Source organism: Heliangelus exortis, chromosome 2, assembly GCF_036169615.1.
Source record: "Heliangelus exortis chromosome 2, bHelExo1.hap1, whole genome shotgun sequence".
Classification (NCBI taxonomy): domain Eukaryota; kingdom Metazoa; phylum Chordata; class Aves; order Apodiformes; family Trochilidae; genus Heliangelus; species Heliangelus exortis.
The window spans coordinates 111,000,179-111,019,161 of record NC_092423.1 but is presented as its reverse complement, the minus strand read 5'-3'; the positions used below and the strand labels follow the sequence as shown (position 1 = coordinate 111,019,161).

The following is an 18,983-nucleotide window of genomic DNA, read 5'->3' as shown; positions in this document are numbered from 1 at the left end:
AGCTGTCCTTTATCCTATTAAAAGTAGAGAGTGATTTCATAGGGGTGATGCACATGCAGAAGTGCTACAAAAATCATGCTGCTACTGTAATCTGACAGGTTGAGCCACAGTAAGTTTCAGTAGCTTTTCATAGCTCCATTTTTTTTTTTTAATCTTTTCTGTAATATCTTTGGTACACCTAACAGAAAAGGCAACAGAACTTGATTTCTGATATTTAATGTTGTTCATCTGATACTCCTGATAAACTGTACAGCATAGTAGATTTTGAAGAACCACTTTTCAAAAGACTTTTTGGACCTTACAGTCCAAAATGAGGCCTTTGCTCATAACTTTTTACCACTATTGGTTGTGCATGTGAATCTGGAAAACTTTATGGCGTTATAAAGCAGGTTTGTATAATTCAGTTTTTTGCATGCTTATAGATTTTCAAGCCAGTATCACCTGACATTTTTGACAAGCAAATATCTGCAAGGTCAGTCACAGACAAACCTCCCGAAAGCCTGGTTCTATCACTCCAAATTAAAACATCGTAAATAACTTGCAGAGTAAACTTTATATTCTACTACCTCCATATCTACATGGAGCATCTAGAACAAAATCTGTATATTATTTAACTCATTATTTTGGAAGTATAACTATATAACTGGGACTGGGTGACTTGTAGTTTGTGTGCTAAAAGTCACGGATCACTAAAAACTACATAAGCAGAATCAGTGCTTCTAGATTTTAATTATCTTGAATTGCTTCAGAATAAAGGTACTGTTTAATTAGTGATAAAAATATTTTTCCCCCCTTAAATTTTACTACTTACATAAAATCGCTGGAAGAGAATTACTCTCATTTATGCTAGTGGAAGACTTCTAATGATGATATAAACTTTTGTCTTATTAAATGACAGTTGTCTGGTTCAAAAAGGTGATAACCTAACAGTAAAAGTTTCTTTATAATGAAAATGGGGCTTACTTTCTTGGTTAGGTGAACACTTACAAAAGGTTTTGTACACATGAGTGATTCCACTAAGGTGAAGTTGATGGCTCATTTCAATATAGCAAAGCAGGTGTGTAAGTGTTTTGAAGATGAGGAGTTTATTGATTTGCTTAATAGGTTCAGGTAGCATTTGCTAGTTCATTTTTCAGGTTTGGCTTCACATGTGAATTTATTCCTCCATTAAGGAACTTTAGGAGCTTGCTTTTCATTTAAATACATGTATTTGAACTCTGCTCCATGAGGCTCTAGATTAGAAAGCAATAATGCTTTAGAAGTTTTCAAAATACCATTTCAGGTGTGCATCAGAGACCTCAATTTCTTCTGAACAGTAGTTCTTCAGGTGATGCTAATAGTCACCAGGTCAGGTCCCTAAATCTTAGAAGAAAATTTGATACCTCCGTGTGCCCCTGCCTCCTCCCTCCCAACTTAGAACACATGTAAAGCAGCTGGATTGGCACAACGAGGTGGAAATGGCTCCAAAGGCAACGTTATGGACTATCAGGTCAATAATCCTTATGCTAAGAAAGATTTACATTATACAGAGTAATGAATCTGCCAATTCCGTCGTAAAAATCCACTTTTTAATGAGCACCAAAATACTGCTGTGCATACTTCACTTTGGAGATATTGTTTTAGTTTAAAAACCCAACACATTTACCTCCTTCAAACAAAAGAAAACATTTAAATACTTGGATAAAATAAATGTTAAAATATTGTAGGTAGGCAGCTATAGTTTTTCAGAAGGAATCTTTCCCTTATGATGTTTTTATTACTTTTCTCAAATTTTTCTTCTTTGCTATATCAGGAGAGCAGAGGATATTTCCATCAAGTCTTGAAACAACATTTTTATAATGCATCCCAGAAAGAGATTTGGCTTAAGAGGGGGGTTGTTTGTTTCGTTTAATTTTTCTGCTTCGTGATTTTAGCCTACATCATGTAGAAGTTTGACACAATCTAACATGTAATCTAGATCTTGTTACAAAAATAAGTTTGAAAGTAAGGACAGGTCATAGAAATCCAAGGTTGTGATTTTTGTGTTAACGCATTGTTTATATATAATAAAATCTCTTCTGGTTAAAAAAATCCCACAAAACATTTAATAAATTTCCCACATTTCAGGAAAAAAAAAATATTTCTTCTTGGTTAAGTCAACCTCCATACAAGGTATGAGATGTCACCAAATTCTAAATAGAAGAATACAACATAGAGATACAAATTAAGAGACTGAGTACACATGACATTTTCATTGTATCTCTAACATTTTATAAAATTAAACACCATTTTGAATTATGGGTCTGAAGGGAATTATCCTATATATGAGCATTAGACATTTAGTGAACAAAGTGCAACTGAGCACATAAATCATCCTAAATAACACTGACACTTGGTCAAAAAGAAACATATTTAAGGCTCAAGTGTATGGTCAAGCTACTCTATGGAGACCCTTCCCATTATTTTTATGAGAAACAGTACTGTCTACAAAAAGGGTTAAAGAAAATGCATTCTGTTGCATCTGCTTACTAAATCCCTTACTTTAGTAGAAATTCAAATTTTGTAAAGATTATTCGTTTTATTGATGCATATAATTATAATCACAAGCCATCTGCTGATTTGGCAGGCATGGTTAAAATTCTCTAACTCTCATAACCTTTCAAGTACAGTGCCCTTGGGACTCTATTTCACTTTTATATTTTGGAAAACATGTAGGGACAAACAAGAGAGGTCATCTGCAGAAAGTCAGACCTGTAAAACATTAAAAGAATAAAGATCAGCATGACTTTTCTTGTTTTAATAGCAAAAAAAAAAAGTATTCTCTATTTTATTTCTGACTTCGGGAAGGATTATGCTGGTTTCCATCATGCACTTTGGGAATTTGAATTTTTTCTAGGGATTAAAGCTCTCTCCTAGCACTCCTGGGATCTGGGTTCCAAGTCTAAACTAAAAGAACAAATATTGTTCAGTTTGGTTGTCACAGGTGAATTAAACATATTTGACCTTGGCCTTAATTTTTCTTTTTGCATAATTCCCACTACATTTCTATTTGAAGTGTTTTAACACTCTTCTCTCTCTCTCCTTTTTTTGGTTTTGGTTTTTGGTTTGGGGTTTGTTTTCTTTTTGTTGTTGTTTTTGGTTTTTTGTTTTTTTTTTATTCAACCTGGAACTTGGTCATACTGAATTTCACAGAGAGACATCCATTTTAATGCTCTCTACATACAAGAATGCATAAAATAAGTGTCTAACATTCTTTGCCCCCATCCTTTAGAAATTCATGCCTGTATTTATATTAGCCTACCACCGACTGGTGGTTAGGCACGGTTACAAATGTCTGGGCTTTTTGCCTATGAGAAGTCCTGTTCTCCATTTTTTTATGTTCTTCACCATGTTCAGCCAAGCTATTTTATACTTGACAATTCTCATTGTTGTGTTACCTGTGGTGTTACTTTGCTTCTTCTAGTAAAAAATGTCCACAAGGAAAAAAAAAAAAGAAAATCTAGGAGATGCTCTCCCTGTCATAATACATAAATGACCACATTACAGTAAGCTGTAGGGTATTGTCAATGCCCTGAGTTGGGATAAAGGGTTTTTTAGAGGGAAAAAGCATGAAAGTGGAAAAACTTGGTGCAGAATGGTGGCTTCCTGATACTGGCAGAAGGCAAAGATAATATTCCCTCAACAGAACTCTCTTGCTTGATGTTCTATTGACGTGTACCTCCCAGGAACAAAAGATGCAACTCTCACTTCTGTTTAATTAGTGTATCTGAAGGCCTGTATACAGCATGCATGCTGCTTTACTCCTTTTGGAGGTTTGATTCTCACCCCACACCCTCATTATGACAAGCAGGAGGGAAATGCACATGTTTGAAAGTGTCTTCACAGCTGAAACTAGGGAAACGGGCCGAGAGTAGCTCTGGTTTATTTCACAACCAATTAAGTATGACATCTGTTGAAACTCAGGAAATACGTCTCCCTTCCCCCTGTTCATATACTTAGTTGAGCTGCCAGTCTTTTGTTTGGATATGGTGAATTTTACTCACAAGACTTTTTTTCCTTTGGAGTAAATACACAAAATAAAGAAACCAGGACATAAAATTTCTTTGAATAAAATAAAATAATAATTTAAAAAAGGGTGGTTTTGGTGAGTGCCAAGCAAATGCTTGTGTCAATAATTCTTTGTCTAAACACTCACCTTACGTGCTGGAAAAAGGATATGTTTGTAGCAGGCATTGTAGGCACAATAACATTTTCATTTTTGAAAATCTGGCTCATGTTGTTGGCTCCCGAAGGCCAGCAAAAGTTGCTAGAAGGAATTTGGATTTTAATGCCTTTTATTTTATGGTTTAAAACTTGGCACCGAGTAGAAGACACTAAACAGAAGAGGGCATGTGGTGTTATGCATCGTTAAAACAAACCAAAAAAAGAATTAAATGCAGGGGCACTGTCATTGGTGATATCAGGTTTCTCAGGTATACAATAGTTAATAACTTAACAAGGAAGAAACCCAGATAAGCTTAAATAGCAAACTTAGACTTAAAAAAAACAACTGTATTCAGTATCAAATAATAGTACAAGCTGAGGGACACTTCCAACTTATCAGAAATCAATCCATGTAATTTGTTTACTTATCAGGAAAACATTTGTTCATAAAATATTGTCCAATCCAAAGATTTAAATGATGGTATTTCAGTCCATATAGTTACAGTTCTGTTTCCCTCTGGTGTGTTTAGAGCTTAGCTGTCTTTATTCTTTTATATCTAGATAAAGAAATATTTACCATATCATGCTGACCTTTTTTTTCAATTTGCTTCTTGACAGTGGATTCTCCTGTTACTCTGAAGCCACGCCGCTTATATCAACCCATGGCTAACTCTCTTTCTCTTTAATTTACACCATCCACTAGTGTTCTCTTACTTATTCATCAGCTTAATTTTGTTTGCCAGTTCTTTCCTACAAGGACTGGCACTGCCTTAAGTTCCTGGAGGATGATTTCTGACTTTATTACTCTTGCTTTTCCATCCCTATTTTAAAATACGGCTCAGAGCCACATAGTGTACGGGTTATTTAAGCTATAAGATGCTTCTCAGCAATTGCCATAGGTTTTTTTTGACAGAAAAAAATGGTGAAATGGTGAAATGTCCATGCGTACAGTGGAAGTGTCTAGACCTCAGTGCATGATCCAGGTTCCATTTAGAATCAGTGGGAAGACATATCTCTTGGATGCAATTCATATTACCCTGAAGTAGATGCATGAAATAAGTCAGATCACTTCTATACAGTGGTAGAAATGCCTGCAGACTGCCTACAGCCTACACAGAGACTATGGAAAGTCAGCAGTTACTACTTCAGAAATACATATCTGCATTTTAGGCACATCCTGGCTTTCTTGATTTTTTCACTTGATTTTTTCTTATATCTTGTCTCCGCATAAACTTTTTTCTCACAAGACACTGATACAAACAACGTAGCATGCCCCAGACTGAAAATTTCTCCTTGCACATACACGGCATGGATGAAATTTTGTGTGCTTAGATATTAATTGAGAGCAGAATACAAAACCTGAATATTGCTATGCAGTGCATATGACCAAATTTTGCCCCTGAAATATGACATTTACAAAACTCAAGGGGGCAATTCTCTGCTTTCCTTTTAGAAGTCATTGTACTTCTTTTGAGAAAGGGGGTTTTGTTTCCCAAACTAATTCTTAAAAAAATAAGAAATGAGCTCTAAAATTTATACAAAATCCGTTCATTTCAAAATACAGTAGATATTTCTACATTGAACCAGCTGGATTTTAAACACTTCTGGTAGAAGCATTTCTGGACTCGGCTCCACATTTTCTTTCTCCCATTGGTCACTACTCAGACTTTGTAGGCATTTTCAGACGTGTCTCTGTGATGTGTCTCTCATCTCAGGCTTTCAAGATTGTTTTTCAAGCTTTGAGGTAACAGAAGGGTAGATTAGATGACAGTTTTACACTGTTTCTCTGGGTGATTGCAGTGATGAAATGATTCGCGTGCTATCATAAAAACTACAAACAAGCTTCCAGATAAAAATTTCAGTTACTGTGCATCCTTTGCATAGATTTCAAATACTTTTTTTCCATGTTTGAAGGGAATTAATGACATAAATTTTGAATTTTAGGGGACTTCTTATTATATTCACATCTTTAGTGTAGAGATGTGGGGTTTTTAAAATAAATTTTTGTCTTATAAAGCTCTAGGGTCACATTCTCAAATTTTCTTCAAATTGAGGCCAAGTGCTTAAATTATATATCTGAATGGGTGACTCAGAATTTCTTTGGGAACCAGAGATGGATGGAACTCTAGAAATCTGTTCTAACCCTTATGTAGTGGATGGTTCCTATGGAACAACTTGTGGATATGCAGTATCTATACCATGGGAGGCACAGGTTGGCCTTGGAAGCAGGTTTCTGACAGTCCTTTGTCTTTTCATACTCCTTCCCTGAGGGGAAGATAGCCACAGGAGTAAACTCTGCTGCAAGAGAACATTCATCTTGATCTAATTTTTGTTACAAGGAGCTTTAGGAGGAGTTAGTAACTATATGTCTCCAGTATCACTTCCACAAATGGGCCTCGAAAGTCAATGAAAATTGTGAAGTTTATTATGGTATAAATTGATACCAGATGAACAAACATAACCCTTTAGACTGCTTTAGCATTTACCCTGAGAAGTTTAATCTGCTCAGATATAAAATTTGCAGAGTTTTCTTGCCCACTGTCAACATTTAAGTAGCTGCCCTTGAAAAGTGTCTTAAATATCCCCAGCTCATTTTGAATAACATGGGACAATAAATAGCTCTAGCCCTGAATGCTTTCAGCCCAATGTTATTTATAGCAACAGCATTAGTAATACCGCTTATTTTTATTGTTAATAATTTGAATGATGTGCTACTATTTTGCAGTCACAAGGAATAACACTGTAATATTGCAAAAGTCCGAGTTGCTTTCAATCAATGAGTGCCAACCTTCAAAAAACAAATTTATCTTTGTAGATACACTTCAGGTCGTACAGCTTGCTTCCTTATTTATCTGTGGGTTTTGGTAATTATATGTGATCCCTGTCTTTTAAATATTGAAGTTATATGTCTATTTGGATGATATTTTAACAGTAAAGAAGTCAAATTTTTAAAGTGTAAATATGGAAGATATAATGATTTTTGGCACCAAACCTTCCAGAGATGCCGTTTGGTAAGAGTTCTCCCTCCTGAACCTCCAAGAGGGATCCCCACAGTAGAACCATCATCAACCAAATAGGCTATTCAGAGGAGTTGTCTTCAAGTATCTTAGCTGATTCAGTTTATGGCATGCAGTCCACTTCTAACAGAGAGCTTGGGAGCCCTGTTACTCACAGAGTTCAAGTTAAGTAAAACCACATCCCGGGTAAAGGTTAAATTCAGTCCAAGGGTTAGTTTTTCCTATTCAGCAAATGAAACCAGGACTTGTTCCTGGTTTTCCTGCTTGTGAAAAAATCTTGAAAGAATCTTGAGAAGTCAGGAAAAGATAAGCCAGTTACTTGTGAAGACCCCTGAGAAGGAGAATGCCTGTGCTATCCCCGAATTTTTTTAAATAAATCAAGTTTGAATGAGAGACGGTGTGTCAGAAGAAGAAATAAACTCTTGAACAGAGGGAAAATCCTAGGCAAAATGGGCATTACATAATAACAGTTTTCCCTGGCCTGACCTGAGTGATCAGAGGTCTCTGTGAATCATTAAACCCAGTTAATGCACCTTCAGGAAATTCACATTCACATAAAATTCCAAAACCAAGCAGGAGAATTGCTTCTAATAGAGCAATAAATAAATATCTGCCTTTTAAAAGACCATAACCACACAGCTCACATTTTCTCATTGCTCAGAGTATCTGAGATTGTCAGTACAGCTTGCTCAACTTAAGGTGGCTGAAAGAAAGAAGTTCATTAAAGTAATTTACAAAGAAAATGTTCATTTCCCAGACAGCTATTCAAGTGATCTCTTGAAATCCTATGGCCCTTTTAGCTCAATATCTTCATAAGCAAATCTGTAATATTTTGAGCTGCCAGTCCTGAAAGTTTAACCTGGACCTGGAGAGCTGAAGCTTCTTCCTCTGTCATATTCAGAAGACCATTTTCATGCTTTAGATTTCACAAGTATCATTAGCTCATCTTACAGCTGGCAAAGAATTAAGCCTCAAATAATATCTTCACCAACAGGCCTGTTGCAGATACAGCTGCAGGTAGCTGAGCTTATTCTCACATACCATGTACTCTCTGGTGTCCCTTTTTAGTGTACAGTGAAAATTTTCTTTCTCTGCTAGCACCTATAGATCTGACCCCAAGAAAACCTGCTCAGATCAGGGCAACATCCATATAGATAATTTTAGCACAGAATCATGTTTTAAAGACAGTGCCAGCTTAGAGTCCTACTGTCAGTTATATATAAGGAAACATTTTCTGACTGTTGACCCAAACAAGACTCGAGCTTTGGAAGCTCTGTCACAATGCCCATCTTTAGCCTTATTCTTTGTAGCCTCTCATGAAAAAACTGGAATAACAAGCAGTAATTAAATAGGTACTCGTTGCTCCCATGGAGGAGCCTGTGTCCTTAATATCTTGATATAATATATCTTAATATACTCTTGATAGGAAGAGGAAGATAAGTGTAAGTCCCCTCCCTGTCATTGAAGTTAGCCTTTCTGAATACCCCCAAAGCTTTATACAGTCCTTAAAGAGGACATATAAAAGTGATGTATGAGGATCACTCTTGATCTTACATGGCTATAAAGAACATATCCTGTTCACCCCAGCAAGAAAATGATGTGTTCTATTTGCTTGCTACTGAATTACATTCTAGAATTATGTAAAAACATTAGCAGGTTACTGAAAGCCTTAAATCATTGTCTCATTAGAGCTTGCCATAAAAATAATACAAACTCTTTCCTTAAGTACATTAATTTTAATATTATTAACTCATCTACTGCTTAAACCAATATTTTATACAGAAGTTTTCTAGTCCATAGACCAGCAAGCTATAAATAAATATTCTCACTCAACAATCAGCTAAGACAAGCTAGAAAGGTACACAGACCTAATCTCCCTTATATAAACTATTATGCAATATTACAAAAAATGAATTTTTATTAGTTTTCATGTCCCTAGTTTTCTAGCCTTGTTGATTAATTCAGTAACCTTGAGAACACAGTGTCGGCCTGCAAAATCCAGTTGTTTACATGCAAAGAGACATGGGAATAGAAAGAGTTTTACTTATTTTTATTTTTTTTTTTAAACTGCTTTGCAGATTCTTTGCCCAACAAACCTCACCAATATGTAAACAGGGCTCTAGCTACTGTGTTTGTCCACAGCTAGAGCTACAGATGAACACAGTGTAGTTGTGCGATGACAGGAACAGCTGACTCATTAGTAGAGAGCAGTGAAAGGTAATTAACCCTGGGAAAAGTACAGCTGCCATGCGGGCTGTTCCTTTCTGTAGGATCTGATTAGAAATTAGTGTTAAACCACTGATTCTTTAAAACAGTGTCATTGATAATTCACTTTCTCTCTCAGGTGTGGCCCCCAAAAGGGGCCTAGGGTAGAACTAGTGTACAAAAGGTCTTCTATCTAAAAAGGTCTTTTCTGAGAGAAGTTCACACCTGGTTGCCTGCTTCTGGACTTTTCTTAACTATAAACATTTTCTCAGTTTGAATGTTGTGAGAACACCCTCCAAGATTATGGGAAGTGCAGAGAATGCATTCTCAAAATGATTTAAGGTAGAACACTGCTTATTTGAAAGTCACAGCTACTACTTTTGTATACTACCTGGTGCAAATTGACACAGACCTTGACTTAAAAAGAAAACAAAAATCTGTCTCCTGGGGTATAATGCATATGAAAAAAAATGGTTACATCCCGACATCCTGAAAGCCATCCCACATCTTTTCCCATGCACATCGTGGTGTCTGAAATGCAAAAAGAAAAGGCAGGAACCATGATTTAAAGCCAGAATATTAAATACATGTTCAGACATATCATGAAGGCCTACTTATCAAGGAAGACATAAATATCAATTAAAATAAAATTTAATTAATGTGCTACTGGAATTTATGAACTGCTGTTTATTTACAGATGTCACCTCCAAAACAGTTTTGAATCATCCTACATTCTAAGATCTTGTGGATTGTATCTTTGTATACCTGTGCTTTAAATACTGAGCTTATTGGAGTACTTCCACATGCAAACAACCTGTATTACTGAGGTCTATAAGTTTTAATATAACCAGGCTTTCACTGGGAAGCCTGAAGGAAAACTGTAATTAAGTGGTAAAGTTTGTAAAATAAGTCACCATGGAATTTTTTTTTCCTCTTAAATAAGATTTGCTGTTATGGGATACATAATATGGGCCATTTTCTTTCCTCACACCTAATACACTAACATTGAAAAAACTTCTTTTTCTGTTTCTTGTAAATGAAATACAGTGCCTGCAGTATACAATGTTTGAACTTAACATTGTCATAAAATTATATATATATATTTATATGCACATAAGTGTATATATTTATATAAGTAGATACACATCTTATTGACATTTTCATAAATGAGAGAAAAAACATTCAAAGCAAGACAGTTAAAGATATTTCCTAGTGGAATGATCCTCATTATAGAAAAAAAATGAAAACAGATTTTTAAGATAAAGACCTGACATGTTAAGAGTGTGATTTCCTCTGGATTGCCTAATTGTTTAAGAGAGAATAGAAATGTTCTTTAAGTTATTTTGCAATTCATCATACATCAGTTAGTATCTACCCCAGAACTGTCCTTTACTTGGTTTCATGTTGCTTTTTTTGTTTTCTTTTGGTTTGGGTTTTTTTTAATCAGGTTGAGTTTTAGAGAAGAGAAAGCCTGAGCAGGCTACTGAATTGATGAATACATGAGGAAGAAAAGAATATTCACTACTTTAAAACATGGTTAGAAATGCACAAAAGCACTTCGTAGCACTCTGTTATCCTCATTTAGCTGAGAGGTGAAGGGTCTTGTTCAAGGTCACAGCATAGATCAGTGGCAGAAGCAGGAAGAAAGTTCCAGAATCCCTTTTTTTCCAATTATTTGCTCAATCACAATGCCTTCTGTTTATGTTTATGACAGAAGACAGGTGCTATTTTAGGACATAACCTTTGCCTCACTCTAGAATCATAAAGCACCCTGAAAAGAGAATTTAAACTACAATTCCCAACACCACTGGCCTATTAGTTCAACTTTGAGCAGATCAAGCACCCTTTTCCTTGCTCCACACACCTGATCCAAACATTTGCTGAGCAAAACCTTTTCAGATAGAAAGTCTGTACCAGTGATCATTTTACATGCACAATTTGTTCTCTGCCAAATGTTAATGGTTTTGTTATTTTGATTTTCAAGGCAGAAATTTTTGTTTGGTTGATTGATTGGTTGGGGTTTTACTTTGGTTTTGTGTTCTTTTAATTTTTTGTTTTGTTTTTCCTGTACTCATCAGCATGCTCCCAGGATCTTCAGTGTAGTGCAATAGTGCAAGTGAACCCCATTCTCTTTAGCAGTTTGGGTCATTACAAGTCTTTTAGGTAGTGGCAGACTGTACTTCACATTGCACTCTTGAAGTCAATGAACATATGTGATTTGCATGTTGAGGGAAGGCACACTTCTTCCTTTTGTGTGACTTTCCCTTCTTGGAACATGTCTGTCATGCTTAATGAAGAGAGCATGTTGTTCAGAAAGGGGTGGCTGAATGCAGAGGGTTTTGGAATGGTAGCTATATTTCTTTTTATGAAAATAGTTTGTATTTTTGGGTTCATTCTTCCTTTTGATTCCATGTCAGAGAATGTTCAATGAGCTAACTAGATGTGGGTTTTGTCCAGCCTAAGAACTTCAATGTCTTAATTCTGACTATTAGATCAGACTCAAAAAATTTGTCTGAAACAGCCAGAAACCAGAGGGAAAGAATATAGTAACCCAGATTCAGCCTTGAAGTACTAGAGAAATGACTGACTTTACTGAACCAGTTCAGCTCCAGAACTTTTGTACAGGTCCAATGCAACCAAAACAGCCCCCCCATTAAATTGCCATTCAAAGCCCTTGGTTCCTAACCAACTTGTTCAAAACCAGGTAACCCTACAAAGACTGCAACAGTGGTGGCTAAACACATTCAATAGAGCAGTAACAGAGCTGGGCCAGGATCTTCCTGATGTCAAAGGAGGCTATAACAAAACAATTAAAACAACATCATTTCACTGCTCTTAGTTGTTATGATCTGTGAGCTCAGACATCTCCCTCTGGCTTCAATCCTGCAACTGCTGAGCACCTGTTTGGTGAGCAGAGGATGATCAGATCGTGGTCATCTCTTGCTGAAGTCAGTGGCAGTCCCCCCACACAGCACCTCACAGCAGAGATGAGTCCATGCTGGAAAAGTCATCCAGGCTGAAAAAGAGTAAACACGTTCTAAAAGAAAACAAACCCTGTGTTCCAGAGTCAATGACGCATGCTCTTTGAACTTTCTTCTAAAATTGCTCTGAAATCGGAAGGCTGTTATGGTGTGGTTTTACTCAAAATAATGCGTATCATTGTAACACAAGCCTTGAAGTTAAGTGGCTACTTTAATGAAACATAGTTACCATAGTTACCTCAGGAGAACAGAGAATAACTTTTAGTTCTTTTGAAGCTATGAATCAGTTTAAAAAGAGGAAAAGGAATAAACAAGCATGCAGAAGTTTATTATTCAGTGTTTCATGCTTGATCAACTCTAAAAAAGAAAAACTCTCCCTGGACTAGGGCATTAACATTTTCCTGCTGAAATCTATAATTGCCCATCAACAAATGCAAAATCACATTTCAACTCTTCAGTATGTCTGTTTTCATGATTTTTATTCCTGAGTCAGAGAAGAAGCAGATTTTTCTGAAGTTCTGCTTCCAGCATTTTGTTAATAATTGGCAGTTTACAGTGACTTGGTTACTAAAAAAAAAAATGATGTCCTGAAGGTAATAATACATTGCTAACTACAATTCATGAAATTTATGTTCTAGCTCTATTATTCATTATAAACACTATCTTAAGGATGATGAGAGGGAAATGAGAATTTATCACAGTGAAGATGTCTTCTAGGACTGGCTTCATTGTTTTTCAGTTTAGCATTGAGATGTGCTCTATCCCTGAAGTGTTAATGGAGGTCACTGCTGTTGCTCTCCTTTACTGTGTCAAAGCAAAGGAGTTCCTCCATAGTTGAGTACTGAGGAACAAAATTGTGTTCTTTCTAGTATATCACCTTCAGCTTATGAGCCTCTAGAGCAGCAGTGATTAACAGGACTTTTACAAAGTTTCTGTGTAGTTACAAGGACAGCTTCAATCTTCTGTCATTTTTTTGCATTAGCTATGATTATGCTTTTACCACCAAAATGCATTTATTTTAAAGGTAACAATACAGACTCAGAGAATAGCTTATGTTTCATCTATATTTATCAGCACTCACTGTACATTTGTGTCTTCATTACCAGGAAATATTAAGGGACATTGTGCCATCTATTCCTGTTTACAGTTTATTATGCAGAGATAGGAAACACTTAGCATGTAAAATGAATGTAGAAATTATTCCTGGATAGAAACACGGACATTTCCCACTCGTTGGCTCTTTCTCCTCCATCACCGGATCAGAGTGTAATTGTCAGTAATCAGGCCTGCTTGCTGCTGATAAAACCACTCTGAATGCTAGCAGCCTTCTTTGTGTGATGACTCAATTATTCCAGAAGTGCCTCATCAAATCTGCCCCATCAGCTGGGCTAATAAATAAGGAGAAGAAACTGGCCCCCCAAAGCAAATTATAAATCCATTTGCATTAACCATTTCGCTGGTCCATGATCTAGGCAGAAATAAGCATGGCAGATTGTGTTAAGCTTATTTGAATATGTTTATAATGTTTACAGCATGCAACCTTTTTTTTTTTTTTTTTTTTCCCCTATTTTTTCTTTCCCACAAGGTGTTGGAATTATTGGTCATGAATAGCATCTAAATGCAGTTATGTTAATTACAGCAAAGCCTCAGGCACCTTTGAGGGATAGTTTGTGGCTTAAATCAGGTGTAAGTTAAACCCTTCTGCTAGGCAAAATATGATCTTGTGCATGGTATTGGAATTACTGACGAGTTTAAAAGAGGATAAGTGCAAGGGATGTGTTTTTAAAGGTACTGGAAGGACAGCTGCCTGTGCTACCAGGCTGTCTTGGACGAGTAATGTGACCTTATGTTCCTCTCAGGGTAGAACTAAATAAGATAAAGTTTAGTCTTATAGTTGGGAAAGAAAATGCAATAGTGGAAACAGCAATAATTCTCTTTCATGTGTACTCTGCACTTCAAGTACTCTGCCCCAAATAAATTACTTTCTGAAGCTCAAAGATTATAAAATGTGATGTTTCCAAGTTGACTTCTTTCGACTTTTCTTCAGATTTCTGAGACAGCCCAGGTGTACTGTATTGAGGGTATTAAAGGGAATCAGAATATCAAATTAGATTAAATTGTTTAGTCCTGTGGTGAACATTGCACATGCACTTTAAGGGTCTCACTGAGGTGACCCATAAGTTTGTGAAGTATTTCAGGTGTAAAGTTACATACTTTACATTCAGCCTGTGCAGATGAATATCTGACCACAGTCAAGAGCCCAATATATCTTCGTTCATTTGCACTGGAATCTTTTTCCACACTTTTTTTTTTTTTTTTTTTTTTTTTCCTCTCAAATTTTAAGTAAGTTGCATGAAAAAAATGTTCAGGGATCATCAGTGAGCACACTGGATTTTGTTTCCTTAGCTATTCCATTCTGAGTTAAAATATCACAAACTGTTGTGACTGTTCCTTTTCATATTTGCAATCTATCACCTAGTGATGTGGTAAATGAGAGAAAATCAAACTGTTGGAAATGATATAGATTATGCTCGAAAAGTTGTTGTGGTCTTTTACAGATGTGGGACAGCTTTGTTTACTGTAGTTCAGACAGAGAAAGCAACCTCAGACTTCTGATGAGATTGTTTTTGACTGTTGAATATGTCTTTACAAATTGTTAAATCCTCAGGAGCTCTTTAGTACCTGAATGAGTGGACTTCTACCCATAAACAATGGCTCAACAAAAATGGTTGTTTGAAGGGATTTATGATTATCTGATGTTGAGGATCTGGGCCCAAATGGTGATTCACATCAGTATCCTGGTATGACTCATGGATCTCAGTAGGATAACACTTCAGAGTCAGTACAAAATCATGTTGCACTGGAAATGGCTATAAACCAAAGAATGAATTGCAAAGGGTCCAGGTGACTTCACTGAACCATTACATTGGCAAATCAAGCAACTCATTTATTCCATCTTTGTGGGTTTATAAAGTTTATTATTCTAGTTGAACTGAGGTACTGGTTGAAGAGAGGTAAGATTGTTTTGGGAGTTTCTTTGTGGGCAGGCTAGCTTCACCTTCAGGATTAAAAAAATGCTGTTAGACATACAGACATTGAAGTGTAGGCATAACTTGCAGTCTGCAAATCCTTTTGAATTCTTTCCTAAAACAGACAATGAATGAATGCAAGATATAAAGAAGCTGGGCCAAATGAAGATACGTGTGGACTTAACAGAAGTGATCTTACCAATGAACCTCAGTTGACAAATGAGTAAATTAGTTCTACCTGATTTCTATCAACAATGATCTTATCATCAAAGCCACCAATAACCTAGATAGATATTCTTTATGAGCTCTTGAGGCTGAGATCCTGATAGTTCCAGTTGGCATTGTATACTTTTACATGCACTTTTTGCAATGCCTCCAAATTTGTCCTATGATTAAATTTGTAATTCATATGGGATACTTAAATAGTGTTTCACAATAACTTACAATATAACATCTTGATGCAGCTCTGAAGTCAACACTAAGTAGTTCATGAAGTATGAGATCCCAGAAATTATATTTGAAATGTAAGTTGTTTCTTCGAGTGTGGACAAGGGTGACACATAGTTTATATTTTTTTAGGGGTATGTCACATCCCATGACACAGAGTAATCCTACACACCCTGTTTGTAAGAAGATAGATTCATGACACTGTATTAGGCTTTTTGTGAAACACCAGATCTTCCAATGTGGGTAATCACCCACGAATCAGCTGTATGGTAGCCAGTACCCTGTTATGTGAAAGAAATAGAAAACAGCACATTTAAAATTATTAACCAATAATTTCCGTTGTAACTAGACACAGATGAGAGGGTTAGGTTTTATGCTTTATTTAAAGTTTTGCTTTTCTCCTAGAAGAGCATTCTCTGCTTTACAAAGATAGCTGATGATGTCGCATGCAAGGCAGATGGGAATAAAATTACAAACAGCACTGTTGCATCGAGTTTTGCAGTACCACTTTAAAACTCCCCCCCAGCCCAAGTCCAGGCTCCTGTTCTTAAAAGGAAGTTTTTCAGTGTATTATTTTGTTCTGTAAAGTTACATGTGAAAAGTTTTGTATATTTCCCTGTCCTTTGTGCACTTTCCAAAGCGGATCTCAGCTGCGCTGTCTTAACTCCAGGTCCCTTAGGATGAGAGAGACAGCAGATGGGGTTAGGGCAGAGGGCTGATGCTTCTGACAGCAAACGGCCTGGTTGTTGAGTAGAAGCTGTGAGCGTCAGGAAGCTCCTATTCCCCAGAGAAGCAACTAACCACTGAAGAAAGTTGAAAATGAGCCCTTTGAGAAACGCTATTAAAAGTAGTAAAAAATTGCAATTGTGCAGATGATGTGCTGCTGTGTGGTTATTCGGATGCTAATGAGTTTGACATTAGGGAACTCAAAGGGTTTACAGCTACTCCCTTATGTGATTTAGTTCTTTATTGGCAATCTTTGAGAAAATAAATGAAAAATATATTGCTAATAAATACGTAACATGATAGGATTTTAGACAAAACCCTACTAAGTTTTAGACTTTGTAAGGAGCTTTGTTCACCATTTTAGCTACTCTTAGAGATCTTTTGATTTAGGTTGGTGTGTTTTGAACAAAGAGGAAGGTAAAAAGCTTTAAAACTAATTTTGTGGATTGGTTTGGTTTGGTTTTTTCATGGATGTTGAAATAGGGTAACAGGGAAATAGGCCATCGAGGATAAATGACATTTTTTCCAACAACATATTGGCTAGAAAAAGGTCTTTAAAAATCTCTTTGGTATTAGGCATTTTTTTCTGGGTTTTCTCCCTTCTTTATCACCTTGCATCTGTTGTCTGGTTTGAAATTTGATAAAACCTGATTTATTTTAATTAACAGTTATTGATGGGATGCAACTAATATTCTATCTATTGGGACTCAAGCAGAAATTAGTCATGCAATAAACTATCTTCTCTGAGAATCTATTTAGAATGAGCCTTTCCAATTTCAGAAATGTAGCATTAGAGATCTTTCTGACAAAACTTCATCAGCTATCATTCAGTGAGTAGCTGAGCTTCCACCTTCAAGTTCCAAAGCTTTATCTCCAAACTTTGATGTAATTGTTATACATTAAAAAGAATAGATCTCTTTTATTAAGTACGCTGAATGCTATTTGAAAAGCATCTCTGAATTTGCAAGTGAATGTAAAATTTTTATATTTTGGTCACTATTGGAAAGCATGATGCTAAAATAAAGTCTGCCCGTAGTTAATGCTCACACCCAGATTTTCCCAGGTTGCAAGTGACTACAACTTTAAGAGTTCTAAGAGTTTGGGATTGGTTATTTCTAAATACAAGGCCCTCACTTTTGTACAGTAAGATATAAACTTCTGCAGCTCTTTTTCCCTCACTATTACTGTTGATTTAGTGGGAGTTTTCTCACAGAAAAGAATGGAAAATGAGCATGAAGAAATGTCAAGGATTTTGTTCATTTTGCGTATGCTGAGAACACATCAGTCTGCCAAACTTTAAACACTGATATTTAAAATAAGAAAAAAAAATCTGAGGGTTTTTCTGTTATTATTAATATATTTTGGAATGCTGCTTATTTATTTCACATTGTGTAGTAAACTGTGCTACTCAAACAGGTTCTGGAGCAGTAAAAATATTTGGCTAAGGATTTCTACATATAGAATATGAATTTTTTTAAAACCTTTTCTGAGAGAAGTCTCTTTCATCAGCTATTGGCAATGGTATTAACAATATAAATAAAGTACCATAACAGAAAAAAATTTGCTATTCTTTCTGACTTTTAGAAGCACCATTGATGCCTCTCTATCATATCTTTAAAACATCACACAGGCAAACGACGCATCTTTATTATTTACCCGCTTGATTTAAAGAATGTCCTTTTTCGTCTATGTTTTATTTAGTACAGCTGGTTTTTGCTTTTCTTTTATTGTTTTGTTTTTGTTGTTGTTGTTGTTGTGTGTTTTTTTTTTCTTTTTCAGATAATGAATTTCAGGATTATCTGTTAAATCAGACAAGTCATCTTGGGCTGAGTGACGAATTTGGTCCTCTGGAATCTGCTCATATTTTCACACGGAAGTATTCAAAGGTGGGATAATTTATTTACGAAAATTAATTTGAGTAAAAAAAATAATATATATATATAAGTACTAGAACACTATGTGGCTTCATGTGTAGAATCCTGTGCACTATGGCTGTTTTTCTCACATAGCATCTGCTGTTTTAAGAAGAGTTGTCTTCAGTGGTCAGGTGTAACAATATGGAACTATTGAAAAAAAGATATGAATCTTTGTAAATAACTAGAAATTGTAGTTTCTGAGTTTCAGAACTACACTCTGCTAGCATTACATACTGTCAAGAATACATCTGTCTTTGAATTTATATGACTCCAGAAGCAGAGAATGTATTTCTTAATGAACTGCTAAATTTAATCTCTGAGAGATTGCTTACTATTGAATTTTTGATAATGCTTACTGAGGTTTTTTGAACTAAAGATCAGTTGAGTGGGATAAAAAAAATACCATAGAAGTAAAAGAACTCAAAGGATTTTTATTGGTAAATACTAACACTTGCTCTCTTCTAAAAAATTATGTATTGC

At 35.8% G+C, this 18,983-nt stretch overlaps 1 protein-coding gene across 4 annotated transcripts in view; it reads left to right on the top strand.

The window, feature by feature from the left end:
- The window catches only part of ST18 (ST18 C2H2C-type zinc finger transcription factor), a 181,865-nt gene that overhangs the window by 88,372 nt on the left and 74,510 nt on the right, over positions 1 to 18,983 (top strand). For all 4 annotated transcript variants that reach the window (XM_071737528.1, XM_071737527.1, XM_071737530.1 and 1 more), the window contains one exon: positions 18,367 to 18,473. In XM_071737528.1, the coding sequence (XP_071593629.1) occupies positions 18,367 to 18,473 (107 nt within the window). The remainder of the gene's footprint in view (positions 1 to 18,366; positions 18,474 to 18,983) is intronic.